This window comes from Mustela nivalis (assembly GCF_964662115.1).
Source record: "Mustela nivalis genome assembly, chromosome: 7".
NCBI lineage: Eukaryota > Metazoa > Chordata > Mammalia > Carnivora > Mustelidae > Mustela > Mustela nivalis.
In genome coordinates this window covers 65,661,340-65,674,027 of record NC_139026.1, presented here as the reverse complement: position 1 = coordinate 65,674,027, position 12,688 = coordinate 65,661,340, and the positions used below count along the sequence as shown (strand labels likewise).

General features: G+C 37.5%; 1 protein-coding gene across 2 annotated transcripts in view; it reads left to right on the top strand.

The window, feature by feature from the left end:
* Positions 1-12,688, top strand: part of LOC309868502 (small ribosomal subunit protein mS35-like) — a 43,446-nt gene extending 30,758 nt beyond the window's left edge. For both annotated transcript variants that reach the window (XM_082738428.1, XM_082738427.1), the window contains one exon: positions 12,405-12,688. In XM_082738428.1, coding sequence (XP_082594554.1) covers positions 12,405-12,537 — 133 coding nt within the window. In that variant the 3' untranslated portion in view covers positions 12,538-12,688. The remainder of the gene's footprint in view (positions 1-12,404) is intronic.

Sequence of the window (12,688 nt, the reverse complement as noted above, 5' to 3'; positions counted from 1 at the left end):
TCATGACCTGAGCCAAAGGCAGAGGCTTTAATCCACTGAGCCATCCAGGTGCGGATTTCCATAGCCTTTTGAAGTAGAAGTCTTCAAAGTAAGGTGACAAAGTATCAAACTCCCTTTTTAGTAAAAACGTAGCATACTTGTTAGATCTTAGCAATGATTAGCTTACTATTCTAGCTTAATGATCTATTGATAAAATTGTTAATGATCAGCAATCATAATTGTGCCCAGTTTATAAAAAATATCTTTGCAACAGTTTGAGATACTTAATTTTCATGGATGTATGATTTATGTGTAGATTAGGTTTGCTTTTCATTTGATTATGTTTTCTCAAATATTTACAAAGTATTCTTAATTCCTTATTGTTTTGGAAGTTTTCCACAAACATTTGCTTCTATGAGTTTATTTCCTGATGCTAATTTATATTTGACTATGGTAGTATCCTCTGTATTATAGAAAAATAATGGCTGCTGTAACAGGGTACATCTTTTCAATGTGAAATGTATTTATGCATAAACTTCTGAGTAATCTAATCATGCATAAACTAATATTACAGTGTTTATTAAAGAAAAAAATAACTAAATACATTAATTGGATTCCCATGATGAGTCTGAGCATTTGTAGTAGAGCAGTAACAATAAAGAGTGCTTACTTGCTACCTTTTCCTTGATTCCAGGCAAATAGCACATCTGGCCTTTATTTAATTTATTTTTATTTGTATTATTGTTATTGTTATTTTTAGAGAGGGAGCAGAGAGGAGAGAAAGAATCTTTTTTTTTTCTTTTTCTTTTTTATAAACATATAATGTATTTTTATCCCCAGGGGTACAGGTCTGTGAATCGCCAGGTTTACACACTTCACAGCACTCACCATAGCACATACCCTCCCCAATGTGCATAACCCCACCCCCCTTTCGGAAACCCCCTCCCCCCAGCAACCTTCAGTTTGTTTTGTGAGATTGAGTCACTTATGGTTTGCCTCCCTCCCAATCCCATCTTGTTTCATTCATTCTAGGAAAGAAAGAATCTTAAGCAGGCTCCAAATCTAGCACCCAGCCAGATGTGGGGCTTGGTATCACAGTCCTGAGATCATGACCTGAGCCAAAATCAAGAGTTCGACACTTAACTGACTGAGCCACCTAGGCTCCCCTTGGCTTTCGTTTTAAAAGAAATTTTTAATCTTGCTCCAGGAGTCACCTGTGTCTCTTTCTTTTTTACCTTTGCTTTCCAAATGATCACCCTAGATAAAAATAAAAAGGAAACCAAAAAGGGGATGAGGAGTGAGAGAGGAGCTCCATTTTTTTTTTTTTAAGATTTTATTTATTTATTTGACATAGAGATAGTGAGAGATGAGCATGATGAGCAGGGGAGAGAGGGAGAAGCAGTTTCCCGCTGAGCAGGGAGCCGCATGCCGGTCTCCATACGAGGATCCTGGGATCATGACTTGAGCCGAAGGCAGACGCTTATCTGATTGAGCTGCCCAGGTGCTCTGAGGAGCTCCATTTTTAAAAAGTGCTTTAAAATGGTGTCTTTTTTCTGAACACAATAGTGTTTAGTGTGTCCATCCATTTTAAATTAGTACTGACGTTGAAGATCAGGAATCAGATTTATCTGTTACAACCTCTTCATGATATAAATTGAGAAATCAAGATTTAGAGAGATACATAGTTTTTCTCAAGTTTACAGAGTTTGTTGGCTGAGGGACTCGAGACTTGAACTGCAGCTTCAAAGTTCATATTCTTCCCATGGTATCATATTTAGTGTTATTCAACTTTGACTTCCATTAAAACAGACTATTAAATAAGAGATGAAATCAAATCTGCACTTTAGCTGCTAGCTTACTATGTTCTCAAACTGAACAATTGACAGTTGAAAATTTATTTCCAGGGCACCTGGGTGGCTCAGTTGGTTAAGCTTCTGGCTTCAGCTCAGGTCATGATCCCAGTGTCCTGGGATGGAAAGCCCTCTATTAGGCGCCCTGCTCAGGGGCGAGCCTACTTTTCCCTCTCCCTTGGCCTCTCCCCCTGCTTGTGCTCTTTCTCTCAAATAAATAAAATCTTTTTAAAAAAAGAAAAAAGAAAGAAAATTTATCCCCCTAACCTGTTTTCAGGTAGGGGTTGCATTAGACTCACCTGGGAAGCTTTTTTTAAATGACGGATCCATGAACTCTACATAATTAACATCTCTAGTGGTGAAACTCAGGAAGGTTTCATTTTAAAGTCTCCACAGAGGAGTCTGATATAAGTTCTGATTGTGAATAATTTCCCCAATCTTTGAGTCTTCTTAATAAAGAAACTACACAGAAGGCTGGTATATCTCTTTTAAGATGGTTTTTGTATATGTGTCTAGTATCAGTTAGTTGAGTGACCGCCTTCAGCTCAGGTCATGATCCTGGAGTCTCAGGATTGAGTCCCACATTGGGCTCCCAGCTCCACAGGGAGTCCGCTTCTTCCTCTGACCATCTACCCTCTCATGCTCCCTCTTACTTGCTCTCTCTCTCAAATAAATAAATAAGATCATTAAAAAAAAAAAAAAGAAGAAGGGCAAAAAAATTTGTCCATGATACAGACTTTTTTGACTTGATGTGTTAGGCAATAGGCAGCTGTTCTGTATTCTTGGATGATGGCACAATTAAGGTGACACTTCTCTTTGCTGTCAGGGAAAACATCATATTACATCCTTTAAAAATATTTTCTCTTCCTGTTGCCTACTGCTACCACTCTGAGTCTTCATCATCTTTTAACTATAATAGCCTTATTGATTTTCCCATCCCGTCTATCTTCTGGATTTCTGTTAAAGTAATTGTTTCTAAAAAGCAAATCTATTGTGTCATATTGCTTTATAAAGTCCTTCAGTGAGTGGTTCCCTATTACCCAGGATAAAATCTAACCTACATAGCCTGTCTGTTCACAAGTTTGCCACCTCATTACCAGTTCTCAGGAAATATAAGCTATGTATTCTGTATCTCAGCCGTAATGAACATAATGTGTTCTTTTATAACTTTACATATGCTGTTCTTTCTGCTTATGATTTTTTTTTCAAATTGATCAGCCTTGCCGATTCATATGAATCTTTTAATACACTTCAGATGTAGCCCGTCCTAGAAGTTATCAGTGTATCCTTTCCTCCTCCTCCTGTTAGCATTCTTCTTATTGCTTCTATGGTAATTGTCTGACTGACCCTGTTAGACTGTGAGATTACTGAGGAGAAGGACGTATCTTTCATTTATTGTTGCATTCCCAACCCCGAGTACAATGTCTGACAAAATAGCATTCAGTAAATTTTTAAAAAACCAATCTGAATTAAATCGAGTTCCTTGACATACTCAGTTAAACATTTGGCCATGGTAACTGAAAGAATTGGCAGTAGTCTTTCTTTTTTGAAAAAATCCACTATGGATATTTACCTCTTCTTATTTTTTATGATTTTCAAATAACTTGAATTTTCTTCTAATGCTTAAACTGTTTTTTCCTCATGTAGCACAATGCCTTACTTATAATCATGAGAAGTGGAATATTACTGTGATTCATGTTCTAGGCAAAGGGAGCTGTAATTAAGATGGTAAAAGGTGACAACTTTGTGTGTTCAGTGGAACAGCTATTTCTTTGCCTTCTGTTACATCAGAATACACTGACCAATGCATGGAATGCAGTGTTTTTCTTTGTATTGAATTTATGCTTACAAGAGGACAAAAAGGTGATAGATGCAATTAAATTATTCTTTTGTTCTTTATATTCTTTTTTACAGTGTATCTGTGTTCCTTGGAATATGTTGTTCTGCCACTAAAAAGCAGTATGATTTGGCAAATTATTTAATGGGTCTGGGCTTCAGTTTTTGGTCTATAAAGCAGATAGTAATAGTACTACCTCATAGGGTTGTTGTGGAAGTTAAGTGAATTATTGTATGTATGGTGCTGACATACGTAGTAAGTATTCTAAAGTAAGTATTCTAATAGCTATATTCATCCCATGCTGCTTTCCTCACCTTGGCCTCCATTCAGTTCCGTGATTATACTGAGGTCTTTGCTATCTCCAGGTCTTTCTGGATGCTCTTTTCTCTGCTGGGGTTGCAGTCTTCCATTTGATTGGCTCCTACTCAACTCCAGGTTTCCTACTAGACTGGCAATTGCAGGACAGCACAGTGTGTGCCTGGCAGGGTAGTTGTGCAATAAAGATTTATTGAGCAAATGAATAATTGAGGCTTTGTAGACAGGAGAACAGATCGTGTAGAATGAAAGGTTGCTTCCTCTAGGGTTGTAGTCAGAGCAGGTTCTCTCGTTGTAGGCAGGGAAGAAAAAAGAGAGCCCAGATATGTGTATATGTATTATATACACACTCATACAAATTAAATGCTAAAATTATAAATGTTTAGTGGTTGAAGTATTAAAATAGAAGTCTATAGGTTAATCAAACTCTGCCTAAATGGTGATCAATTTAAGCTTAGTGATATTTTTAATTGCCACCCAGTAATTTGAAGACGATATTATTTATACTTTAAAATTAATATATTGCAGCTACACTTCAAAAGAAGAAACTCTTGGGGCGCCTGGGTGGCTCAGTTGGTTAAGCATCTCCCTTCAGCTCAGGTCATGATCCCGGAGTCCTGGGATCAAGCCCTGCATTGGGTTCCCTGCTCAGCCAGGAGTCTGCTTCTCTCCCTGCCCCTTACCCCACTCATGCTCTCTATCTCTTTTGCTCTTTCTCTTGCTGTCTTTCAAATAAATAAACAAAATCTTTGGGGGTGCGGTGGAGAGAGACTGGTTGATGAGTACGTGAGAGTTTATATAGTGCTATCTCTTTTGTATGTGTTTGAAATTTTCTGTAATAGACTCCTTTAAATCACAAAAACAAAATGTATTTAGCCTCATAGAAAATGATTAACTTAGAGGTGCCTGGGTGGTTCAGTCAATGGAGTGTTGGACTCTTGATTTTTGGCTCAGGTCATGATTTCAGGGTCATAGGATCAAGCCCCCAGTTGGGCTCCGTGCACAGCACTAAGTTGGCTTGTCCCTCTTCCTCTGCTCCTCCCCCTGCTAGCATGTGCCCTTTCTCTCTAAAAAAAGAAAGAAGAATTAGGAAAAAAAGAAAAGAAAAGAATTAGCTTATAAATTGGATTTTGGGGGCGCCTGGGTGGCTCAGTGGGTTAAAACCTCTGCCTTCGGCTTAGGTCATGATCTCAGGGTCCTGGGATCAAGCCCTGCAACAGGCTCCTTGCTCGGCGGGGACCTGCTTCTCTCTCTGCCTGCCTCTGCCGACCTGTGATCTCTGTCTGTCAAATAAATAAATAAAATCTTTTTTAAAAAATTGGATTTTGTTCCACTACATTATTATTGTATTTGAATAATGAGGATTTTTTTTCTGTTTTTTATTTCATCAGCAGATGCCTAATACGAACAAGCATAGGTACCCTTTTTCTAAAATACTTGGATATGAAAACATTCATTTTTAGCCAGGGTACCTAGAGACATCCTGCTTCTCCCCGTACTGCCTAGCACATGGTGGGTTCTCAGGAAATGTTTTGTGAAAGAGTATGCAGGAGCAGTCACAGACCGAAAGGGAGTTTTGTTTGTTGAGCTCTTTCATTGCAATTTATTTGTTGAAGAAACCTTGGGCTCTTGTTTGCTGTGGGCTTTCCCATCATTTGAATTCTGCTGATTGTATCACCATACTATAATTTTTTAAGTTGATAGTTGTATCTAGAGCTTCATCAGATTCTATTTTGACTTTTTAAAAACTACTGTGTAATTAGTATTGTGCTCTTCCATCAGGAAGTCTATGGTATCAGATTATTTTTGTGAAATTTAACACTATTAATTCTTTAAGTTTGAAGTTATAGAAAAATTATGTTTTAGATGGTGAAAATTATAGGCTTTTGAATAAACTTATTGGGGGCGCCTGGGTGGCTCAGTGGGTTAAAGCCTCTGCCTTTGGCTCAGGTCATGATCCCAGAGTCCTGGGATCGAGCCCCGCATTGGGCTGTCTGCTCAGCGGGGAGCCTGCTTCCTCCTCTCTCTCTGTCTGCCTCTCTGCCTGCTTGTGATCTGTCAAATAAATAAATAAAATCCTTTAAAAAATAATAAATAAATAAATAAACTTATTTAAGAAAATTGATCCAGACTAAATTTCCCAAAATTTGTTATTGCAAACTTAAAAAATAAGTTTTGATTTTTATTTGTATAAGACATTGTCTTATTCCATTTAGGTTGCTATAACACAGTACCACAGACTGGTCTGTTTATAAACAAAAGAAATTTGTTTCTTGTTTTTTTGAAGTTTGAGATATCTAAGATCAAAGCATTGGCAGGTTGGGTGTCTAGTGAGGGCTCATTTCCTGTTTCATAAACAGCTATCGTTTTGCTGTCTCCTCACATGGCAGAAGGGGCAAGGGTTTTCTCTGGAAGCTCTTTCACAAGGGTGTTAATCTCATTCATGAGGGCTCCACCTCATGACCTATGCATCTCCCAAAGACCCCGCCTCCAATGCCACCATTTGGGAATTCCATTCCTACAAGAATTTAGGGTGGGCATTGGGGGGGCGGAGACCCAAGCATTCAGTCTATAAGAAATATGTTAAGATTTGTTGGAACTTGTTAAGTAGAATCATTGGGAATCTTGGAGTTATATCATAAAATATAAAAAGATTTCAGAATCTCATAGTTATAATCCCATAGTACAGATCTGATATATATAGCAATGTAGTTTTGTGTTGGTCTGTTTTGGCATTCATTAATTCTGACTTCTGCTCTATCTAGACTGTTATTAATCCCATCCAGCTCTTCCTTAGGCATAGCCTTCAAGGCTTTTGATTGGGAACTTGGTTAATCAACTTCTATATCTGCTGTAGAGTCATTTGTACTTTTCAGAAGTTTTGAGCTTAGCTTGGTGTAACCTCTAACCTTGAAACAGAATCTGGTAGATGTTTTAAAAGGGTGATTGGGGTAGGGGGTGCCTGGGTGGCTCAGAGGGTTAAGCCTCTGCCTTCAGCTCAGGTCATGATCTCAGGGTCCTGTGATCAAGTCCCACATCAGGCTGTCTGCTTGGTAGGGAGTCTGTTTCCCCTTCTCTCTCTCTGCCTGCCTCTCTGCCTACTTGTGATCTCTGTCAAATAAATAAATTTAAAAAAAAAAAAAAGGGTGATTGGTTGTGCATTTAAAACACACTTCTTCCTTCTAGTGCGACTTTGTCTCCTAAACATTCTGAGATTATGGGGGATTTTACTTTGCTTTTTAGAGGTGTGATTATGATTTCCCAGCTTCTCCATAAGTAACCCCAGAACTAAAACCAGTCATGTTTGGGATTCTTCAGTTCCAGTCTGTTTTATAGAGCCCTGTGTAACAGCTCAAATTTCACGTATTCCTCTATACCCAAGAAGAATCCTGCATTTGCCAAGTGCCAGTCTTGTACAGAATTGGAAAATGCCCTCAGAAAAGAAAATGTTTAAGGATTTTCAAAAGGATCCTTCTCACATCCTTGCAGCCTGGAATTCATATTCGTCTAGTCATCACTGATTCTGTAACTCTGATATCTTTTTTTTTTTTTTTTTAAGATTTTAAAATTTATTTTAGAGAAAGAGTGAGAGTGGGGGAGGGGCAGAAAGAGAGGGATTCCCAAGTAGACTCCCTGTTGAGGAGGAAGCCCTACTGGGGGCTCCATCCCAGGACCCTAAGATCATCACCTGAGTTGAAATCAAGAGTTGGGTGTTTAACTGACTGAGTCACCCAGGTGCCCCAAGGATTTTATATTTATACCTCTTAGAAATGAAAAATATTCTAACGTGACAAGTAGTATGGACAGTATTACTGCCTTTATATCATTGACAAAGATTAAGATGTTTTAGAATAGCTTCCTAATATATCATTTATAGAACAGCATCTCTTTTAGTTAGTTCTGTTCTCTCTTCAATGACAAGCTCTATTTGGTTGTTACTCATCTGTGAAAGCTTATACATTAATGAGTAGTAAAGATTTCCCTCAAAAAGTAAATAAATTGATAATAATTAGCTTTTACTTTTCCTGCTTGAAAAACAGAGACATTCTAAAGATGCTGTAAAGATATTTTCTTTCATTTAACTCAGGACTTCAAAAAAGTAAATTTCTTTTTCTTGACAAGAATGCTATTTTGTGGGCGCCTGGGTGGCTCAGTGGGTTAAGCCGCTGCCTTCGGCTCAGGTCATGATCTCAGGGTCCTGGGATCGAGTCCCGCATCGGGTTCTCTGCTCAGCAGGGAGCCTGCTTCCTCCTCATTCTCTCTCTGCCTGCCTCTCTGCCTGCTTGTGATCTCTGTCTGTCAAATAAATAAATAAAATATTAAAAAAAAAAAAAAAAAAAAAAAAAAGAATGCTATTTTGTGTGCGTGTGTGTGTGTCTGTGTTTTCTAATCTACATCTGATTAGACATAAAATGCCTATATCCGAAGGAGACTGCAGGAAAACTGGAGATAACTTAGTAAGAATAGGCAATTAATTGGGAAAATTTAATCAGTGATAGCATTTATCAAGAAGACATGAAGTTACAAGAATCACGAAAAACATTACCTTTATATCAGGGATAAGAAATAAAGACCTCTTGTTTCTTTAACTATTTTATCTAAACATTATAAAAATAATGATACAATTTTGTGAGTGGGAATAATTGCAGAACATTCGAACAATTTGGTTTGTGTTTATATTTACACTGAAAGTTTCTATTTATTGTTTGATGGGGGTAGTGATGCCCTTGACATAGAAACACATTTTGTAGGTAGGCTAACAAGGATTTGAATCCCACTCTCTTTCATTCATCTTCATAAGCTATGTTTTATTCGTAGCAAGCATTTATTTAGTGTTTACTCTTAGCCAGTTGCTCTAAGTGCATGGATATTCCTTACCTATTTTATTTTATTTTTATTCCTTACCTCTTTTAATTCACAGAACAGCCCTTGGAATCACTTCTTCTGTAACACAAGTCTGTCACAGTAGTAAGTGATGAAGCTAGGATGTAAACTGAGTTCCGTAAAACACCAAAGCCCATATTAAATATTGTGTCATACCACCTCCCTGTGCGATCCTGAGCAACCACACACACACACACCCTAACTCTGTAACCCCCAAAGCTTTGGAAATTGCTAGTTTTTTCATAACTTATTTGGTGGCAAAATGAGACTTGAATGGATGAAAAACATTTACAGCCTTTGTTCATCCCATTTAGTGTGACTGCATACATGTTGCTGCAAAAATGGTGATGTATTTGATTTAGGGTGTCCTGTGGTTGATCTTCTCTGGAAATGTTAACAAAATATATGGTGTATGCACTGTATTAATTTTCTAAAATGTAAAAAATTCTGAAATCAGAAACATTCCCAGGTGGCTATGGCCCCTATTTAACTTCCATATTACTTTATTTTCTTTCTGTAGAGATGTTAACATCAAACCCAGTAGGTTTTAATAAGAATTATATGAAATAATTAACGTATGTAAGCATTTAAGGTCCGTGGCATATAAATATTTAATTTATTGGTATTGTTACTGTCATTATCTTGGAATTTATATTCAACTGTGCAGAGTTTGGATCCTAAAGTTATTAGAATTGTTGAAAACATGAGTTTTGTTTAGCTTGCAGCTGAAGCCCAACACTGCTTTGTGTCTGTGTAGGATTAGTAGGAAACTATGCCTTCTACACATTGTAGTCACTTTGACTTACCACTGGCTATTTAACACAGTATGATTTTCTCCTGTAAGTGTTTGTTATCCCTTAGTGCAGTATTTCCTAACCTTTTTTGTGTCGCTGCACACAGAGAAAAGTCTTTCCTGAGATCAGTGAAGGAAGAGGGTGCTTGTGCACCGCTGCTCCAGGGTCTCCTGGCCACCTGAGGGCCGAGAGAATCAATAGCATGGCACACTGTAACACTTTGACAAAGCAGCCTAGAATTGTGTACACCAAACATAAGCGGAAGATAAATGAAATGATGAAGATTACAGTGAATTTACTTTTGTTACCTCTTTAAGTATCTATTTCAGAATAGGTGAAAAAATCCACATAAAACTAGGTGAAAGTTATAATTTTTTAAATTGTTCATTTCTTAATTGTCTTCTAGCAGTCAAGAATGAAGTAGATTAGAATTTTTTTTAAAAAGTAAGAGGTAGATTGACTGTTTTACATAGTGCTTTATATATGTATTTGTTGGAATCTTAAGGATACTCATTTGTAAGTTAGAATTATGAAGAAACCATGACACTGTTTCATCATTTAAAGCACTTCTAAGAGTAGATAGGACCAAAGATACATTTAATTTAGGGCATTTGTTTTTTTTAAGGGTCTGACATTTATTTTTTCCCCAAATATTACAGTAAAACGTAGGTAGGGTAGGATGATTTTGTCAGTTTTCTTTTTAATGTAAAATTCAGAGTTTGGCTGTTGGAAGTTATTTGCAACAGGCTTGTATGCACAGGATACAAGAAGTTGTTTCACATTATTCACCCACCCCGCCCCTTTGCCAAGTCTATGGGGTGAATCACAGCCAGATCAAAAAAGGAGTGTAGAGTTAATTCTCAACCAGATAATATGTTTCTAGAATGTTAGTTGAGATGTTTTCCTCAGCTATAAATTCAGGATAGGGAGGTGGGGCAAACAGTATATAGGGAGTTGTGAGTATAGCCCCTTTGGCTAAGGAATTTGAGGGTCAGGGAGACACTCCACATCCTATTGGTTTATCTTGAAGGAAAGGTTATTTAGTTTGAAGGATATAAACAGGATTTCTTTTTCTTGTGGTTCTTTGTGGAGGAGACTCTTTCCTTGCCTTCAGTTAACCCAAATGGGTTTAGCTGAGTCCATGGCATATCCAGGGGCCTATTTGTAGTTGGTGGGGCTCCTCTTTACCTTTTGAGGGATGTATTTCCTGTGCTTTTTCTCTTTTCCTTTTTTGTTTCTTAAGATTTTTTAAAATTTTTATTTATTTGATAGAGATCACAAGTAGGCAGAGAGGCAAACAGAGAGAGAGAGAGGAGGAAGCAGGCTCCCTGCTGAGCAGAGAGCCTAATGCCCCAGGACCCTGGGATCATGACCTGAGCGGAAGGCAGAGGCTTTAACCCACTGAGCCACCCAGGCACCCCTCTTGTGCTTTTTCTTTTTTCATGGACTCGAATAGTAAGGTTGGGGACAGGAGGGAGGCAGAAGTGGAAACCGACTCCTTGGTACTCACTTAATTCTGAACAGACTTGGAGCTCTGTCTGCTCAAGTTGGGGTCTTTTTCAAGAGGAGTTTTCAGAGATAAAATAATTTTGACAGCCTTACAAATCTTTCTTTTAATACTTCAGAAATGTTCTAATTTGCGGGGTTTACCACCTTCAAAAGCTTTAAGAATATTGGATGATTCTATAATAGTATATAGCTCAGAATATGTTATTTTGGAAATAAATATTGTTAATATGTTCTATTATGTTAGAATATGTTAGTTTGAAAAGAATGTGGCTGGCATTCAGCACTTCATTGAACCAGGGCTTATTATTTATCAGCTGCGTTCCTTAATTTTTCACAGAATGTTACATCTTCATCTAAATCACGAATCTGAATTATATTACTATAAAACCTAACAGTGTTCCCTAAGATAGCATAGTAGTAACTTTTGTAAGAAAAAACATGTTAGTGGGGAGCCTGGGTGGTTCAGTTGTTAAGCATCTGCCTTCAGCTCAGGTCATGATCCCAGAGTCCTGGGATTGAGCCCTGTATCAGGCTCCCTGCTCCAAGGGAAGCCTGCTTTTCCCTCACCCGCTCCCCCCTGCTTCCCCTCTCTCACTGTGTCTCTCTCTATCAAATAAATAAATAAAATCTTAAAAAAAAAAAAAAGAAAGACAGAAAGAAAAGAGAAAACAAGTAGTAACAAAAATTGTTTCCCTTAGAGGAATAGAAAATAAAGATAATAACAAAATAAAATTCCAGAATATATGAAGTCATTAGGACTAAAAATCATGTATTACACATGTATTTTATATTTTTATATTATTGTAATGATTGGTATTCCTTGTCATCCACACAGGCGTGTTACAAAGATAAATACAGTCTTTTCTCAACTCTTTGTTATTAACCTCAGAAATGTGCAAGTGTTGATGTGTTAAGAGTTTAGGGATTAGAAAGCTGCAAAAAATGAGTTTTCTGTCTCTTTTGGGAAATAGTGTTGCTTTGTGAGTGGAATTTGCAAGCCAGATAAATTCTGTAGAGTTAGTGAGTGGTAATGTAGTAGTCACTTTACAGAGTGTGGGGTCCTGAAACAGTTGGCGCAGGTGGATAGCAGTGCTGTAAGGGAGGGAAATCAAAGTTCACATACAAAGTATCCATAGGGACTCCACATTTTGCAGATTCTCTTTCCCTAAAACAAAAACAAAACTTTGTTTTTGGATCGTATTTCTCAGATTTCAGAACTCATTTTTTTCCTTTCAGAAAACTGAAGAATGGGAGAAAGATAAGACTGAAGCAGACATGGAAGAGTATGTATGGAACAATAGCTCCTCTGAAAAAAATATTCTGGAAACACTTCTCCAAATCAAAGCTGCTGAGAAAAATCTGGATGTAAATAAAGAAGAGCTCCTTGCTACGAAAGAAGTTGAAGAGTACAAAAAGTCTGTTGTTAGTCTTAAGAATGAAGGGGACAATGAAAATACCCTTTCTCGGTACAAAGAATCAGTGAAGAAACTATTAAATCTAATGTGATTTATTTAGAAAAA